The 18,889-nt window shown below is 40.9% G+C and overlaps 2 protein-coding genes across 4 annotated transcripts; one reads left to right on the top strand and one right to left on the bottom strand.

Moving 5' to 3' along the window:
• Positions 1–1,702: 1,702 nt before the first annotated feature.
• si:ch211-222l21.1 (prothymosin alpha) lies at positions 1,703–5,688 on the top strand. The gene is made up of 5 exons (XM_057846847.1): positions 1,703–1,906; positions 2,426–2,506; positions 2,823–2,889; positions 3,000–3,076; positions 4,833–5,688. Exons 1-5 carry the CDS (start codon positions 1,856–1,858, stop codon positions 4,902–4,904), a joined length of 348 nt encoding a protein of 115 aa, XP_057702830.1. The 5' UTR covers positions 1,703–1,855; the 3' UTR covers positions 4,905–5,688.
• slc45a1 (solute carrier family 45 member 1) lies at positions 4,984–18,697 on the bottom strand. 3 transcript variants are annotated; one of them, XM_057846845.1, is made up of 10 exons: positions 18,534–18,697; positions 17,460–17,905; positions 16,033–16,125; positions 14,328–14,552; positions 13,381–14,210; positions 13,058–13,211; positions 12,679–12,855; positions 11,750–11,955; positions 11,401–11,626; positions 4,984–8,093 (listed from the first exon to the last, which is right to left on the bottom strand). In XM_057846845.1, exons 2-10 carry the CDS (start codon positions 17,881–17,883, stop codon positions 8,065–8,067), a joined length of 2,364 nt encoding a protein of 787 aa, XP_057702828.1. In that variant the 5' UTR covers positions 17,884–17,905; positions 18,534–18,697; the 3' UTR covers positions 4,984–8,064. The 3 variants fall into 3 exon arrangements, with proteins under 3 accessions (XP_057702828.1, XP_057702829.1, XP_057702827.1); XM_057846846.1 differs by lacking the exon at positions 11,401–11,626; XM_057846844.1 differs by lacking the exon at positions 4,984–8,093 and having other exon boundaries at positions 10,903–11,626.
• Between the last annotated feature and the right edge of the window lie 192 nt (positions 18,698–18,889).

Genomic DNA, 18,889 nt, shown 5'->3' with positions numbered 1-18,889 from the left:
CTTCTCAAGCCATTTATATAGCTATTGGGGAAAAATACTTGGATAAAAAGAATATCCTGTAAAAATATTGGAGTCAAGAGACTGAAACAATGACATTTTGCGGCTCCCTTCGTCGCGTTTTCCTCGTTCTGAATAATTCCCCCTCAATGGGCTGAATAGTAAAACCGATGAGCCCAGTCTACCGCTGACGTCATCCACCTGTTGGGGACGCTAAAGCCCTATAATGGTAGGCGTGGCTAACCGGCAGATTAAAAGACTAATTTCTCGTCATCTGTGCTTTTCTAAATTGTTGTATATAGTCGAATCGTCTCAAAATATGATTCTAATTCACATAATAATGCCATTTAAGACTTTTTTTCTCGTGTCATATGCTCTTTAAATTCAGTTTATCCACCAAATTAAAAATGCATCTAATTGAGAAAAAAAATAATAATAATAACAAATTTTCATGAAAAAAATCACAAATTCATTGATGCAATTCAACAAATTCATGTTTAAATTTGCCATTTCTTAATTAGTCCAAACATACTCCAAATAAAAATACAAATTTGGATAATTTCGCCTCAAATGTAATTTGACACTAAAATGAGTCAAACAATAAATCAGTGGTTCTTAACCTGGGTTCCATCGAACCCCAGGGGTTCGGTGAGTAAGTCTAAAGGGTTCGGCGAAGGTAAAGAAACGTAGAGCCCTTTTTTCGTATGTTGATTAAATCTAGGAAAAATGGCTTTTTAGACCAGGTTTTGGACTGGCTTGCTCCCAATTTACAGGCTTAATGAATTTCTTTTAACTCCTAGTCCTTGATCTGATGGGAGGAGGAACTGGTTTTCTTTTCACTGGTTTCAGCGTGGTCTAAAATTTTGACCTGTTTGTATAATTCATGCTGTCGAAATGAGAAGAATTTTTTACGCGAATTTACTAAATTATTAGCTTCCTGGCTTAGGTATATCGTTTTGATTTTTTTTTTTTTAATTGCTTAATTATCCAATTCCGAAGGGTTGGGCGAATCCACATGTGAAACTTGTGGGGTTTGGCACCTTTAGCAAGGTTAAGAACCACTGCATTAAATAATTAGGAAAAGGAATGTACCATTTTACAATGTTCCTTTTTCTACCTCATAGTTATTTTGTTTGTTTGTTTGTTTGTTTTAATAATTAGAAGACTTAAATAGATGTAACTAATCAATTTCTTAACCAATTAAAAAACTATTATACATTGAAAGAGAACCCTGAAATATCCAGTGTTTTGAAGCATTCTACATTTTCAATGTGAAAATTCACAGAAAATTCAAACATTTTTTAACAATTGTTTTTACACGGTTCCTCAAGTGTAATTTGACGCCAATCAACACAGACAACGCTAACTTTGGGGGGGCGGGGATAAAGTCAGCGAGGCAATGTAATTCACAACCTAAGCTCTCTCCCATGTTTATTTAAAAAAATGTTTAATATTGAAAAATTGGTACAACCGATAAATGGAAAGCAACTTCAACAACTTGCGTCCATTGTTTGAATTCAAACTACAAGAACCACCAGGGAAAACATGTCATGGCCAAGCGGCGCTTTAAAACCACTGACCAATCAACGATGAGAAGATACGGAAGGCGGGTTTTTATTTGACAACTGACGTCGCTTTCCTCCAATCAAACCTCAGATGCGACGCCACGGTCCAATCGGGCGCCGAGTTGACCTTCTGCCTCGAAGTAGAGTGGTTTTCAAGCGGCTCCCACAGAAAAAGCCGAGACGAGCAGACATCATTTCTCTCACGGCGTCCTTGGACTAGTATCCACGACGACGACGACGATTAAAAATTGGAATTAAAAATCACTTAAAGTCAACTTGCCGTCAAAGTAGACATGGCCGACACAGCTGTTGACACCACCGCGACTGCAGAGGTTACAGCCAAGGTGCGTTTCATTCATTTTATATTCTCCTCCCCTCGTCACTAATAAAGCTTAAGAAGTTAATAAAGTTGCGAATGTTAACTCGAAGCTGCTCGTAGTTTGTCGTTTCGGCGTTAAAATGGCGGTTTGACAAATGTATCACGTTTAAAATGGCGAATATAAAATAAAATTCGACGCTTCCGTCTAGTGTGAATCGTTCTTGTGCATATGTAAGCCTCACTTGACATTTTTCGTTAAGAATTAAGCCTCTAATGTCGTGTAAAGTGCTTTTTGGGGTGGGAGAACAAAAGCGAGGAGAAAGCAGCCGGCGCTTTTTGATGTGGGCGGGAAAAGCATGAGAAGCTCTATGCACGTCTCACGCGTGCGCCCGGACCAAAGAGGAAACAACTCCATTTAGTTGACAAATGAATCGATTAAAAACGACATATTCTTAGAAGCAAGGCTCATCTCAAGTCGGCACTGAAGTTCAGAAGGGAAAACGGTGACAACTTAATCGTCATTGCTTGATCTGTATATTTTCAGGAGCTGAAAGAGAAGAAAGAAGTTGAAGTGGACAAGGAGGAGGACAAGACAGACAACGGGGACGCACCTGCTAATGGCACTGTGAGTTTGAGCCTGCTTTGAGGGAGAGAGGCGGGGGCCTTTTGTCTTATTGCGAGAAGCCCCCTCGTCGTGCAGGTGTCGCCATTCTGCTTGGGCCGTGTGCTCTTTGTGTGCCTTGTGAAAAATGGCACAGATGTTGGCAAGCAAGCCGCCTCCATTGGGGGTTTCTTCCCAGAGAGCCTGCTGCTGGTGGTGGTGGTTAATCCTCTGGAGAGCAAAAAGCACCCCCCGAAAAACCCTCCCCTTCTTCCCTAGGGTGTCCATGGAGGATTATTCCAACTACCGAGAGTCTAAATTTAACATGTTCCTTCTTCAGAATGGTGCTGACCACAGTGACAAAGTTGAGGACGCTGCGGAGGAAGATGAACAGAAGAATGGAGATGGTACCTTTTGACCCCTTACCCCTGCATTTAAACGAGTTTCCTGTTATTACTTTAATTGACATTCCCGTTGTCTTGAATGACACTCAACCAAAATTATTTTTTTTCATCAGGGAAATCGGAGCAAGAGGCGCCCCCTGCTGATGAGACGGACGCACAGCCTGTGAAGCGTGCTGCTGAAGAAGAGGAGGTGGGTCAGGTATCCTCACCATCGCAAAAAAAGCAATTTCATCAACAAATTCAAACCAATCCCCGTCCCTGAAAAGCACACTTTAAAATAAGTACACGTTTTCTGTGAGAGAAATCTCAAAATACCCAAAAATACTACTTTTTAACTCATGTAATTCCACATTTCCCATTGGTTCTCTTCTAAATTCTTTATATGGCACTCAGTTTACTAATTTCTGCCATTGGCGCCGCTAGATGTGCAATACATTTTGAGTGGGAGAGGGTGGCAGCAAATTCTTGCTGCTGGCCCTTCTACTCTTAACTGGATTGGACGTCTAGCACGGACAGTGGCAGTGCTAAATACTGTGAAATTTGAAAAATATATACACTAGTGTTAGAGTATTTCATTCATTTTGAGTTTGTTAACTTAGTCTTTTATGTATATTCTACATAAATATATATAAAAATAATATTAGAGTTGGAGTTGTTATTGATACCTGGCATCCACATATGTGTACACCAGGTTTTTTAAATTAAGTGGCAATTATGTTCAGCCATCCAAGCATCTTAAAAATCCCTTTAAATAATGAAGAAATTCTGCCAATTAACCAATTCAAATCACCAAATTTAAATAACTGACATCCCCTGCAAAGAGCTGCCCCCCCCCCCCCCCCCCCCATGAATCAATCAAATTCACAATTTTTCAACTCTCCATTAGAAAGTTCCCTCATATAAATATTAGGGCTGTCAAAATTATTGCGTTAACAGGCGGTATTTATTTATTTATTTTTAATTAATCGCGTTAAAATATTTGCAATTAACGCACATGCCCCGCTCAGATTAAAATGACAGCACAGGGTCATATGCACTTGCTACTTGTTTTTTGGAGTTTTGTCGCCCTCTGCTGGCGCTTGGGTGCGACTGATTTTATGGGTTCAGCACCATGAGAATTGTGTAATTATTGACATCAACAATGGCGAGCTACTAGTTTATTTTTTGATTGAAAATTTTACAAATTTCATTAAAACGAAAACATTAAGAGGGGTTTTAATATAAAATTTCTATAACTTGTACTAACATTTATATTTTAAGAACTACAAATCTTTCTATCCATGGATCGCTTTAACAGAATGTTAATGCCATCTTGTTGATTTATTGTTATAATAAACAAATACAGTACTTATGTACAGTATGTTGAATGTGTATATATATATCATCATGTGTCTTATCTTTCCATTCCAACAATAATTTACAGAAAAATATGGCATATTTTATAGATGGTTTGAATTGCGATTAATCACGATTAATTAATTTTTAAGCTGTGAATAACTCGATTAAAAACTTTACTCGTTTGACAGCCCTAATCAATTTATAAATAAGTACTTTTGATGTTTGTAAAATTGTGCAATGTAGACATTCCTAAAGTACTGAAGGAAGAATATTGATATCTTTTGAACCTCAAATTGTGAAACTTTCAAAAGATTCTCACTTGGGAGCAATCATTTCATATTTAATTTCTAGGTTGTTTGAGACTGTTGAAAGAAAAAAACTGAAATTTACAATTATCAGATTTAAATTCACTCCCAAATTTTTCAACATTCCAATTATACATTTTTTTGGGAAATGTAAAATTTTCCACATTTCTATCCAGCGCTACTTTTTCTTCAATTTGTTACTCTAACTTTTCATTTTGGTGTCAAATCTTCAGCCGAAGTACAAAATTTCCAGCTCTGCTTTAAGCAATTCATAAGATTTTCCCACTCCTCCTTGCTCGACAGGAGAAAGAGGACACCAAAAAACAGAAGACGGAGGAGAATGGAGACTCAAAAGATACAGAGGTGGAGGCTTAAAATGGGCCATTTTGTATGCAGCCCAGTCTTACTGGTCAACATGGTGTTGTAGAGCTTGTGCTTTTTTCTAGTTTCACACTTTTTTTTTTTTTTTTTGTGCTTCATGTTCTCACATTGCACTGGAGTTGTGAAACATTGTGGCCCTCTTTTTTTCTTTTTCTTTTTTTCAAGATGTTATTTATTGGTCTTTAAATGAGCTTTTTTTGTATGTGTGTGCTAAATGGGGCCATGCTATGAGATGAGTTGATTTCCATTTCCTCGCTTCAGTTGGTAAGCACAACCTCTATCAAGTCAGCTCTGACCAGCCGATTACTCAAACATTCAGGCAGCTGCTCATATTCACTTCAAGGACCAAAGACAAGTTTTAAGCAGGGGCTAATAATAATAAAGAACATTATTAGTTAAAGCATTATCTTTCGTTGGTGTTTAAGCTGCTAGTTAATCCTTAGCCGCCCTGTTGGCCTAACAGATGGTGCTCATATTATAGAGGCCCTCCACGCTGCCGCCATTTTGAAGGGGGCATGCTTTCTGTTGTTTGGCAACGTTATTGAACCCCTCTTAAAGCTTAACGCTTTGGTCTCGTTTGTTTCATATGCATTCCACGCTGGTTTGTACCATTTACAGTTTTTCTTTTGATTTGTCGTTTTCTTACGGAGTTTACATTTATGGCTGGGTAACCCACTTTTGTGTCCAAGACTGCCTCTCAAACAACCGGCCATCACATCTGGTTACTTCAGCCACTGCTTTGTATATTCTCAAACAAATAAAATGTCTTTTTACTTAATTTTCTACAGTCTTGAGTGAATGCACCAGGTATGTATTTCCTGGTATGTCCTGAGAGTTAAATAGTTTATATTGTCTGTCTTGAGAAATTCTTCAGTCTAGTCTTTGAGTTGTGTGGTGGTGGTGGTGGTGGTTCGTATGCAATTTGTCGAGGAGAGAGTTTGACAATGTTCTGTGTGCCATGGCGAATTGAGTTGACAGTGTCTTTGAGTATGTGTCTTAGAGGTGTGTGTGGTTACCATATGTGTGCAGTGCAGTATCTGTGTGACATGATTTAATGAGCGCCCCTACTTAAATGATGTCACTCGACCCACTTAATCATCCAAATGTCTGTCCAAGGTTCAGCAAATGGCAGGGAAACCGAAACGTCTTGGGCTGTATTCAGAATCACCGCACGTCTGCTCTCAAGTACGTTCGCCATCTTGTGCTGTTCCAATTTGTAGTGAGATTTTTACGTAATCTACAATGCATCCCGAAAAGTGATGCTCTCTAAAAATCTCATCGTGCATTAAGCCAATACAGTGGGGGGAAAAAACATAACATCACTTTGTAGAATATTCATCTTGAAACATAATTGCAGAAATTGCACTAGGTGTTATTGACTTAACCAAATATGTCTATAGATGTCAAATTTGTGATTAATGGTCGACTCCATAAAATGCGTTAAAAACGCCATTTCTGATTGAGAAAAGTGAGTACACTTGTCCTCTGGCTCCCTCGTATGGCGTAAGTGTATGGAGGTCAGTTTGTGTCTATTCAATCCCAAAAAAGTTGCTTCAATCAAAATATTTTCATTGAGAGAAAAGGTCACTTCAATTAAATGTTTTTGAATGCAAAGATACATTTGAAACTCTTTTGGCTAGGACAATTGTCTATTCAATCAAAAAATAAGTTGCTACAAACAAATATTTTCAAAAGAAAAATCACTCAGAAAAAAAGGTTTTGAATGCGAAAAAATATTTGAGACTCAAATTCGCATTTGAACACTTAATCTTTCATTGAAACTTTCAAGCAATCCTTTTTGTGTTTGGGCCATATTATGGGTAGAACATTAGTGTCTAAGTCCATTCAATCACAATAAAAATGGCTTCAATCAAAGAAATCATTTGCAAAAATATATTTTTGAAAATATTTTTTTTTAATCTGAAATGTATATTTTATTGAAGTGTCAGTTTTTTGAAAAGCAAAAAGTTTTAAAATATTTTTTTTTCTTTAAAGTGGAAAAGTTATTCTTGCTTCATGCTTTTATGCCATTGGTATAGTCACCTGTCACTCAAACATGTTGGAAGTAGCAGCGAAGTTGAAGCTTTGTGTCAAAATGATTCAATCGGGGGAAAAAAAGCCTTCAAAACTTTTTCCACTTAAAAATTTAAAAACTTTTTGCTTTTCAAAAAGTGACATTTCAATAAAATATATTTCAAATAAAAAAAAAATTTCAAAAATATATTTTTGCAAATGATTTCTTTGAAGCAACTTTTATTGGGATTGAATGATTTAGACAAATTATCTTACCCATAACATGGCACACAACAAAACACCAACACAAAAAGGATTGCTTTAATCAAAGAAAAGTTACAATGAAAAATTAAGTGTTCAAATACAAATTTCTGAGTCTCAAATATTTTTTCGCATTCAAAAACTTATTTTCTATGATTTTTTTTATTTTTGATTGTAATGATTTTTCTTTTGAAAATATTTTTTGTTTGAAGCAACTTATTTTATGATTGAAAAATAAAGACAATCCTAGTTTGGTCCTAGCCAAAATGTGGTCCAAATGCAAAACTACATTAATTTGATCAAAAAACGTTGTTTCAATCAAAAAAAACTTTCAAAGAAAGTATTTTTCAAATACTTTTTTTTTTTTTTTTTCGAATCAAATTTATTTTTGCTTGGAGTGACTTTTTCTGTGATTGAAAATATATATTTTGATTGAAGCAACTTTTTTTGAATAATAAAGACAGATATACCTGAATTACTTAGGCTCAAATGTGAAACCCATTGCTGGCTTATGAAACGACTCAGAATTCCAAGAAAACATTTTATTTTGAAAAGTTTTTTTTTTTTTTTTTTTCCAAACTGAAAAACGAAGCAATTATTAAAACAATGTTTTTAAAAAGCAAGCCTTTTGTGTACATGTCAAATATTGACATTCTGCTAAGGCAGCAGTAATCAATGGTGGTTTCTGCAAATTGTTTAATTAGGAAGTCTGCCGGTGTTCGAGAAGGTTAAAACAACCTCAAGGAAATCATTGATAATCGTTCTTGCCGCTGCTGGTGGTTTTAATGCACCCCCTCCCACAAAAAAGTATTTGGCGATCCGTGTTGTCCACCTTCTGGGGAAGAAAGGGGTCTCTTTGTGTTCTTCTCAATGTTGATGTTCACACCCCCGTTTCAACTTCTCCTCTTCCTGATAATGACAAGAATGACTGTCATTATTAAACTGGCCAGCTTGGAGGGAGTGTCACTCACAGCATGACCGTGCAGCTTCGGGGCTTTAAGAGGTGACAAAACTTGGAGGAATTGGAGTCCAGGACACACATATCCAAGTGTGTTTGTGGGTTGCTAGGCTAATGTTAACGCAAACACACGGCAGCTCATGCAAGACAACCAATAAAAAGGAAAGCAAATGCAGTGTGAACGCTGGAAGTCAGGTGTGGGGGACGATCAGCTGACCCCTGACCCAAATGAGGACAAAATGGTTGGATGGATGAAAGGGAACTGACCTGAATAAAATAAGGCTTTGGTGAAAGCTAAGCCCAGGGGCGCTGGAAGTCTCACACAGCAGGGGGTGCTGAGGATCTTGGTTTGTTTTTCCAAATAAAAAATGGCTGTTTTGGTCCAAATTTGTCATGCTCACACATTTTCTCCATACAAGGCGTGCAAAATGGCAGTGCACACGCATGCTGGATAGTTTACGTACTACTACTAGGCAACTAAAAAGACCGCTTTCTATTTCACCTACAGTGTGTGTTGGAGTTTTAGTATTGGAAAAAAATGCCCGTGTATAAAAGGTCCAATAAGCCTCGGTTTAACACCCACTTTTCACAACACCCAAATAATATGTACACGAATATCCCACAGCGCTCTGCACGGTGGCTGCTCAACAGCAACAACAAACAATAATATGGGTACAATGTAAGCGATTTGAAGTTCTCCACGGTCTAAATCTGCAATTTTTCATCGCTGGGAAATATTGTAAACTTTCATAATAATCTTCATTTTTGACCTCGAATTGAATTTTAGAAAATGTTGCTGTTTTTGTAAAGGAAAAACATCAGTAATTCGTTTTTGCTCCATATTCACGCCTCCTCTGTCAACAGTTAACTTTTCCATTCAATAGCGTCTTATCCAACGTGATCTGGTAGCAAGCAAGCTGTGGTGACAATGTTATTAACACCCCCCCCCCCCCAAATGTTTTACATTACATACATTATAACATATACAGTGGGGCAAATAAGTATTAGTCAACCACCAAGTGTGCAAGTTCTCCTACTTGAAAAGATTAGAGAGGCCTGTAATTGTCAACATGGGTAAACCTCAACCATGAGGGACAGAATGGGGGAAAACAGAAAATACATTGTTTGATTTTTAAAGAATTTATTTCCAAATTAGAGTGTAAAAAAGGTATTTGGTCACCTATACAAACAAGCAAGATTTTTGGCTGTCAAAGAGGTCTAACGAGTGTCCACTTGTTACCTGTATTAATGGCACCTGTTTTAACTCATTATCAGTGTAAACGACACCTGTCCACAATCTCAGTCAGTCACACCTCAAACTCCACTATGGCCAAGACCAAAGAGCTGTCGAGGGACACCAGAGACAAAATTGTAGACCTGCACCAGGCTGGGAAGACTGAATCTGCAGTAGGTAAAACGCTTGGTGTAAAGAAATTAACTGTGGGAGCAATTATTAGAAAATGGAAGACATACAAGACCACTGATAATCTCCCTCGATCTGGGGCTCCATGCAAGAGCTCACCCTGTGGCATCAAAATGATAACAACCACATGGGGGGACCTAGTGAATGACCTACAGAGAGCTGGGACCACAGTAACAAAGGCTACTATCAGTAACACTATGCGCCGCCAGGGACTCAAATCCTGCACTGCCAGACGTGTCCTTCTGCTGAATAAAGTGCATGTCCAGGCCCGTCTGTGGTTCGCTAGAGAGCATTTGGATGATCCAGAAGAGGACTGGGAGAATGTGTTATGGTCAGATGAAACCAAAATAAAACTTTTTGGTAGAAACACAGGTTCTCGTGTCTGGAGGAGAAAGAATACTGAATTTTATCTGAAGAACACCATACCCACTGTGAAGCATGGGTGTGGAAACATCATGCTTTGGGGCTGTTTTTCTGCAAAGGGACCAGGAAGACTGATCTGTGTAAAGGAAAGAATGAATGGGGCCATGTATCGAGAGATTTTGAGTGAAAATCTCCTTCCATCAGCAAGGGCATTGAAGATGACACGTGGCTGGGTCTTTCAGCATGACAATGATCCCAAACACACAGCCAGGGCAACAAAGGAGTGGCTTCGTAAGAAGCACTTTAAGGTCCTCGAGTGGCTTAGCCAGTCTCCAGATCTCAACCCCATAGAAAATCTGTGAGGGAGTTGAAAGTCTGTGTTGCCCAACGACAGCCCCAAAACATCACTGCTCTAAAGGAGATCTGCATGGAGGAATGGGCTAAAATACCAGCAACAGTGTGTGAAAAGCTTTTGAAGAGTTACAGAAAACGTTTGGCCTCAGTTATTGCCAACAAAGTACATAACGAAGCATTGAGATGAACTTTTGGTATTGACCAAATACTTATTTTCCACCATGATTTGCAAATGAATTCTTTAAAAATCAAACAATGTGATTTTCTGTTTTTTTCCCCCCCACATTCAGTCTCTCATCGTTGAGGTTTACCCATTTTGACAATTACAGGCCTCTCTAATATTTTCAAGTGGGAGAACTTGCACCATTAGTTGTTGACTAATACTTATTTGCCCCACTGTATATGTTATAATGTATGTAATGTAAAACATTTGGGGGGGGGTAATAACATTGTCACCAGCTTGCTTGCTACCAGATCACGTTGGATAAGACGCTATTGAATGGAAAAGTTAACTGTTGACAGAGGAGGCGTGAATATTTGCCCCACTGTATTTAAACCCCAAAGATAAATACGCTACAGTTTGAATGTTTTACTTGTTGATTTAATTTTAACACAAAAAAAAAGAAAATAATAATCTACCGAAACACTTTTTCTCCCCAACACCCGGGGGTGCAGCAGCACCCTAACTTCCCGCGCCACGGGCTAAGCTATTCAAATTTGACCCAAATTAACACACACTTGTTTGTCACTTTTTCTGCTACATGACTATCTTATGCAAACCTAAATTTGAGGACAGGGTGGACATTTTGTTTGCAGTATAATTGGTAATGTAACATAAAATCATGATATTTTTCAAGGCTAGGACAGCGACATGCACCTGCTTGTGTTTGACTATTCTATTGATGATTTCTAAGTCGATGCTACAAAAATGCAGAGGTGAATGAATGAATGATGCATGGGCGCACACACTGTATGAACACAATGTCTGTCTGCCTGTGTCGTCGAGCGCTGTGAAATAATGTCTGCTTGTGCTGCACAGTGCGTGGCAGGATGCGTCCTATCCAGACAGAACTAAATGTGCGCCAGCAGCGGCCGTGTCTCGCTTTCGGCGGGCTCACCCTCCGCGGCGGGCAGCTGGTACACAACGCAGAGAGACGAATACGCGCAGCCCACAAACGACATCAGGCTGGCAAAGTACATCACCCCCTGCGCGCCGCCAACCAGCGACGTCAGGGGTCCCATCGCCACTGACACCAGGATCTGAGCTAGGAAGTACTGGCAGCTCAAAAGCGAGATGTCCACCCCCATACCGCGTCGGGTTCCCTCCTCTGATGACCCACAGAACTGAGGACGCACATAAGACGACATTACGATTGTTTTCTCTGGATTGTACTGAGCAGCAAGAGCAATTCTGTGTTTGGTGTCCAGAACCTTAGAACAGGACTAATCAAAATGAATGTGACTTACCTGAGGGCTTTGGTAGTATTCACACAGCAGAGAGTAAGGCAGTGTGCATAGCGAAGAGAAAAGCACACCATAAGTGACGCACAGGGACAGCACCACGTAAAGGTTTGTGGATAGCGTAGCCAAACCCGTGCCCAGGCCGAAAGCCAGGTAGGCGAAAAAGTAGAGTGTGCGTAGGGAGAAACGCTCCTCTAGTTTTTCCAATATGGCTAAAAGTAAAAAACAAAGCAGAATCGATTAGATAGTGTTCAAACTTTATTCTTCGGGGCCCGCTATTAGAAAAATCGCAGTACGCAAGGACCAACTTAAAATTCTTATAATTTCATTTGTTATATATAGGATCGGAATTGGGTAAAGGTTTAAATTTTTTTTAAATATATTTTAAGTATTAATTCATCAGTTTCCATTGACGGTGATAGATGTTCAATCCAATTTGACTGGGGTCCCCAGTCGAAACATGATCACTCAATGCCAGCATTCCCAGTTTAAATGGATTTAATGTCTTACGGTCAATGGCATTGAGTGAATGAGTTATTGGCTAAAAGCAACAAAATAATCCAGAGGTATAAGGATATTGAAAGTTTTATGTTCACATTTACACGACTGAAACAAAGTTGGCAGGACAAAGAGAAAATATCAAGTGACATAAAAAAAAAGTTTCCAAGTTGATTTCAACATGCCTGGTTTTGACCCCTTAGCTAATGGAGAGGCAGTAGTGTTAAAGTTGAAAAGTTCTCGTGTTAAAGTTGAAAAGTTCTCTAATGTAGTTCATATTCAATGATATTTTCAAATGATAATTTAAAATTATATTTGCTGCGGACCAATAAAAACTGGGCAGTGGGCCGCAGCTGGCCCACGGGTCATAGTTTGGAGACCATTGAGTCAGCTCAATTGTCCATATGAATTGGCAGAAGAGGATTTTAGGGACTTACCTGAGTAAAAAGCAGCACTGAATGCATAGATACACATGCCCCAGCAGCCCATGCTGACCCCAGCATTGTAGCGCTGGTAGGCCTCAGAGTCGTGGGGAGCTTTGGGGTCTCCCTCGAATACAACCTCTCCCATAAAATCTGTGTAGAAAAGCAGCATGCCTTCGAAGGACAGCCAGCCTGCAAGAACCCAGAGGTGACACATATAATAATTTGGACTTACAATCGATTTTTGTAGCGGACCCTCAGACTTTCAGAGCAAACTCACTACCTTACTCAAAAGTCAGCTAGGATTTTAGCTAGACAGTAGAGCGCAAATATCAAGGGTCCACTGACACCTAAAAAAACCCGGCAAACCTTTTTGTAAATTTCATTCACTTACCCAGAAAATGGTTAGTGCATAAGCTGCGAAGAGAGGGAGGCATTCGGTAGATGGCTATACACAAGAGTTTCATTGACATCTGGGATTCTCCCGTTTCCGTATTTTCACTGAGATCGCTTTCGTAACGCACGCCGTTCAGCAAAATGTTTGCAACCTTTATCACACAAAAACATACACAATACAATGTATGAGCTCATTTTTACTCTAAGATATAGTATTTTCGATTTCATTTGCTGCCATGGAAGGGCTGACAGTGATCATTCACTTCAAGCCCTCCCAGACTGTTTATTGACTATGCCTTAAAGGTTAATTTAAAGTCTGACCTGCTGGCTGAACGTCACAGTTCTCCTACGTCCGTTCTCCAGCCCGACTATCTGGGTCGCCATGGGCTCCTCCATGAGTGCCAGACTCTGCGGTCTTTTTAAGATTCCGGCAGTAGAGCCCCGTCGTAGCACTGGACCAGTTTCCGCCGCTGATATAACCTGAGATGCTGGTTGGGACTGCGGGTCACCCTCTGTGTCTGAATGACAGACCCCATCACGTTCCCTCTCTGTCTGGGCGGACCCTTCTAGTGCAGGGGAGTCACCCGGAGGCATGGGAATAGAGTTGGGGGCTAAAACATCCTGTGGTGTCTGTTGCCCTGTGTAGCAGTCTATAAGAATGCTGTCTATGTAGGATGTCCCCAGTGAGGAGGCAAATTCATTGATGCCAGTCATTGAGTTGTCCCGACTTATGAAGCTGCCGTATTTTGGCGTAAGGGGGCTTATAGGTGATATGGGGCTAGTGAGTCCAGCGCAGAGACGAGCGTTAGCACTGCAGGAATGCGCCAAAGGATCTGGGTGGCTCGACTTTGACAAATAATAGCTGTAGTGACCTTCCTCGTCCTCTTCATCCACAGCCAGTGCAGATCCCGGCGGCGCAGGCGGCGAGGGAGGAAGGAGAAGGTTGGGGCTCTTCAGGTGGTTTTTCCCGGGGGGCTGGCTCTTTGTCAACGGTCGCTCGGGAATACTCGTAAGAGTCATGGCTGTAGCGATCACCAGTGTGATGCTGGTGAACATATAGATAACCCGAAGCTGACCTCCCATTGACTTTCCAAAGTGGGTTTGATCCCAGTTGATGCCGCCCACAATGTACCCAAAGCCACCCCCGAGTCCTGCGGCAAATGATGGCAAAACCAAGTAACGCACTGTTTTTTTTTTTTTTTACATACTGCAAAAAACTGTGGATTAAGACAGGATATTTTCTAAAGCATGGTGACCATGGAGCCCACCTGCCAGCAAAGCGTGGATGTTCAACCCCCGGTCCTGGTCCTCCGGGCTGCACACGTCCATCATATAGGCGTGACTTGGGTTGTCTGCTGAATCTGCGCTGAAGTCCATCAAGACTACACCGCACACTGTCAGGATTATGCCCCATTTATGATTGGAAGCTGTGTCTGCCAGTGCTCCTCCAATGTCCCGTCCATTGAGCACCAGAGTCAGACCGACCAGCGCCCCTGAAAACGTGAAGTACCATCAGGAATTTGTTGGAGCAAAAAGTCACACAACCTTAAATCGTATGCGACAGGAAGACTTAATAATAGATGTGCTTTTCATTGCTGTTTTTTCCTTTAATCCACATGAGGGATTAAAAAAGCAACACACCGCCTACTATCACATCCCTTGTAAATCTCAACTCAACAGCATATGCTGTATGTATCTGAGCAAGATAGTCTTACCCAGCAGTGAAAGTGGCTAGAATTTCTTGCCGGAACTCCCCGACGTGAAGGTTGCCATGGAGCCAGAATTTTTTTCTTTTTTTTTTCTTTCTTTTTTTTTTGGGGGGGGGGGGGGGGGGGGGGGGCGTCAAACCTCTTAAAGTACTGAAATGCAACGAAAACTGTTTTACCACCGTTATTTCTATAACACATACAAAAACTGATTTTCATTCAAAATTGTAGTTTTTCAATGATTTGCAAAATAAAAGTTAACAAAACCAGCAATAACCCCAACCTCCATCTCCTAATTTTTATTTTCCCTCATTTCCTCACATACTAAATGCCAAATCACAATTCTAACTACTTAAGAACATAGGATGTATATTTAAATTGAAGTTAATGTTAAGATTTACTTTTTGTTTTGTTTTTTCAATAAGAGACATAAGTAACATACATTCAGAAAAATAAGTACAAATGACATATTATGCAGAGTGTAATGGAATATATTTTGAAGATCGCGCAAACATTGACTTTTTTAAAATCATAAGGAAATGAATAAGTAGCCTAGCATAAATGAACAAATATAAGTCCAAAGTGCACATTGACAGCTAAGATGTTCTATACCTCCCCATCAGAAGAAATAAAAGTAAATATGATAAATAAGCCTCCTCAACTCTTTCATTGCTCTTAAAGATTTAATCCATTTTATGATGCATTGCCCTTTTTTTGTCGCATCAATCAAACCTTTTTTTTTTTTTTTTTGCGGTTCCAGAAAACATGCACATTTGAACCAATCAGAGCTAAGTATCTCTGCTGATCACATGTCAGTATATCAGCCAATTGAACGGATAAATGGGTCCACGCGTTTTGCTTTGCTGCGTGCATTCGCACATTGACGTGACTCATCATCGTCAGACTCAGATAACTGCTGCAGCTGGGGAAACCTCCATGCCGTCCGTGGAATAAAATAAATAATAAATATTGGTGGAAACGGATTACGCTACACAAGTACTTTATTATGCTTGTTGTTAACACCTGTGTATGTAAATCTGATGTTGGTCAGTTGTTTTCTTCTTGGAGATAAAATGCATGTGTGGCAGCTCAGCATTTTTTTTACATAGTGGTTTGACAGCTGCCGTCATATTTTCGGAATCAAAGCACCGTGTAGCGGAATAGCATTCCGGCCCTGAATCTTATACCGGAACAGCATTTCGGCCCTGAATCTTATACCGGAACTGCGTTCCTGACTGTTCTGGCTCACTTTCACCCCTGGTCTTACCTATGGCTAATGCGAAAATGAACGGTCTCCTGCGTCCAAACCGGGATGTGCATCGGTCACTCCACGCTCCAATAAGAGGCTGAACCAGGAATCCTTGAAGACAAACACAGGTGATGTTAAGTTTACTAATTATATACAATACAGAGTTTCCCAGATTTAGGGCCGGGTTTTCATGTTCTCTTCGAGTTTCTGTGGGTATTCTCTGAATATCTGGTCCTCCTGCCCCTGTCTAGAAACATGCATGTTATGTTCATTGATTGCTCAAAAGAATTCATTGTTGTGAATGTGAGTGTGAATGACTATTTGTCTTGGTGAGCGCTGTGATTAGATGGAGAGTCTAGTGTCCACTCTGCTTCCCTTAACCAGAGTCAGCTGGGACGACAATTAAAATTTGGATAGTACCTTCCAAGGAACCTCAGGCAATGGACAGATCGTTTGGTGACCAGTCATTGCTTCTCTTGGCAAAAGTCAGCTCATTCAATTTCATAAAATCTTCATCCTATCCAGGGCTGTAACACTGACGCGCCTAGATTTTTTGACAGTAAAGTCATTTATAACATCAGTGAAATACAGTTTTTGAGCAAGCTCACGTTCAATGGAGAGCATGGCTAGGTTGTTAAGCCTGCCCTGTGATATGGTGGAGCGTATTAGCGTTTGCTATAATACACAGTAGGTTGAAAACCCAAGATAAATCCAGCCGCCGGGCTCTAGTCTGTTCAGCCTCGCGTACCTGCTCCCCACAGACTAACATACAGTATATCCCTGATCTCCCATCACCTTCTCTCTCCTCGGCTAAACGCGAGCAGCATGTCTTGTCATACCGCTGCTCAATAGGCTGCAAGCGACCGGTGACAGACTCGAATCGGGCTTTGGTCACGGTGATTGCGAATGTAAACGTTCAGTGTTAGCGGCTACTGTTCACTTATCGACATCACCGTCCACAATCAACTCTAGCCCTATTTCTCTGGCTTCTTGTCTCCCTTCATCATTTTTTCTCGTTCACCTCTATGATCTTCATCTCTTTTTCTTTTTTCTTTTCTGCACACCCGATTTACGACGACTCGCCATGTTTACAGTTTATAACAATGACAGATTTTAATTTCCCCGCTTCAGGGCACGTACCTAGTGTAGCCTTGAGTGCGCCAGAGCGGGGTCAAACCATTCTCTGCTAAGACAGAGGGAGTGGGGGGCGTTGTGCAAAAAAAAGGAAATATGTTTTATATGTATTAATATGTTAAAGTTTTTAAGTATATATCGAGTAGATCATAATATTTAATCCGTCAATGATTTAAATAAAAAAGAAATATGTGAATGTAAAGTAAAATAAATTAAGGGTCATTCAGGAGCCCCTATGGTCCTTAGGCCCGGGACAACATACCCGGTTGCCCCCCCCCTGTCGACGGGCTTGATCCTATGTCCTGACTTACCCAGTATGGGGCTGATGAACCACACCAAGCTGTAGAACTGATCTGGCAGGCCCATCTGCAGAAGCACGGGCGTCACGTAAGCAGTCTCCATGGCGTAGCTGAATTCAATCCCAAACAGAATGCACCCGTTGAAAAGCAGTTCCTGGAAGGCCCGTCTTGGTGGCAGCTCGCTGAGGTCCAGCCGGTCCAAGGGACATGGCGTGTTGGGCGGCGGAGGCGGCGAAGGTCGAATCAATTTCTGCCGCTTGGGCTGTCGTTGGAAGTTGTTGGCACGGTGACTGAGGAGTCGGATGGAGGACGTCGGGAAACTGGCCGTTTTAGGTAGCGAGCTCCTCCAAAGACCGTCCTGAACAGAAGGTAGCCTCCCCACGCCAGGACTGGCCAGGAGGGGGTCGCTGGGGGTACCCATGCCCGGAGATGACATGGCTCTCTCAAGGCAGCTTTCTCTGCAGCACAATGAGAAGACGTCAAAGCTCGCCTATGGCATTAAAAAGTGTAATTTTGAAACTAATGTGTGTCAGTATAGTCAGTCCCTTCACACTTTTATTCATATAAAGTAAATGAGTTGCATCAGTAATTGTACTTTAACCAGTCTTTGTTTTTATCTTATCTGTACTTATACTTAAATACAGTCTAGCGCATGAGTACTTTTGCCATCAGTGAGTTATAGAAAATGTGCAGTATCATTGTATCAATAATCATAATTATTGGTACTGTAAATAGATGCACAAAGTCCACTGAAGGTATGGACCGGCTCAGAAGTCATTGCTCATGGTCATAAGTGGGCAGGACCGAGGTGGGGGTGGGGGTGCACCGGTCGGGAGGACACTGCAGACACCAATGCGCATGTAGCTGCGCATTGCCCATGTGCTCACCCAGTGAGAATGCGGCATGGAGAAGCCTGTTTCCTTTTGAATATTTCATGCAGGAAACGGGATTTGATGGCGCCCACATACGATGCAAAGATAAGCTTATGTTTGCCGATGTACTGCAGACGAATCAATCGATGTAGTTACGCAATCGAGGCCACGCAAAAAGAGAAGAGGCAAAAAGCATGCAAAAAGAGATAATTACCTTATTGGGCTGCCTCGTCATTTATAGCCGCGCGATGGCGATGCGTAAGGAACAACCATGTTGGCTTAATAAAAGAGGCGTCAGACGGATTTCAGGAGCCATAATAGGTGCTGTTTGGATCCCTTTTGATGCAGTCACACGGAGGTCTCGTTTTTTTCTCCCCCCCCCAAAGCCTCTTCCTGCCGGTCTCCTTCGTGACGTCACGCCCCTCCCTGCAACATCAGCACCACCGAATGTCTGTCTTTCAAATGCCAACACAAATATCAGTCGAAGATATTAAGGAGATCGAAATATACATTTTTGATAAGTATTGGGGAACATTTTTATGAAACGAAATGTGGTGGGGGATACCAACA

Source organism: Corythoichthys intestinalis, chromosome 9 (assembly GCF_030265065.1).
Source record: "Corythoichthys intestinalis isolate RoL2023-P3 chromosome 9, ASM3026506v1, whole genome shotgun sequence".
In the NCBI taxonomy this organism is placed as follows: domain Eukaryota; kingdom Metazoa; phylum Chordata; class Actinopteri; order Syngnathiformes; family Syngnathidae; genus Corythoichthys; species Corythoichthys intestinalis.
Note: the sequence above shows the minus strand (reverse complement) of the source record. Positions and strands in the feature narration are given on the sequence as shown.

Bases quoted from the DNA above. Each gene is read 5' to 3' on its own strand.
- slc45a1 (XM_057846844.1), bottom strand. From the start codon at position 17,883: ATGTCATCTCCGGGCATGGGTACCCCCAGCGACCCCCTCCTGGCCAGT. The intron at 14,553-16,032 runs GTAAGACCAGGG...TCACGTTTTCAG, and splicing joins CATTTTCGCATTAGCCATAG to GGGCGCTGGTCGGTCTGACT. The intron at 12,856-13,057 runs GTAAGTGAATGA...GGGTTCTTGCAG, and splicing joins ATGCACTAACCATTTTCTGG to GCTGGCTGTCCTTCGAAGGC.
- si:ch211-222l21.1 (XM_057846847.1), top strand. From the start codon at position 1,856: ATGGCCGACACAGCTGTTGACACCACCGCGACTGCAGAGGTTACAGCC. The intron at 1,907-2,425 runs GTGCGTTTCATT...GTATATTTTCAG, and splicing joins CTGCAGAGGTTACAGCCAAG to GAGCTGAAAGAGAAGAAAGA. The intron at 2,507-2,822 runs GTGAGTTTGAGC...TTCCTTCTTCAG, and splicing joins ACGCACCTGCTAATGGCACT to AATGGTGCTGACCACAGTGA.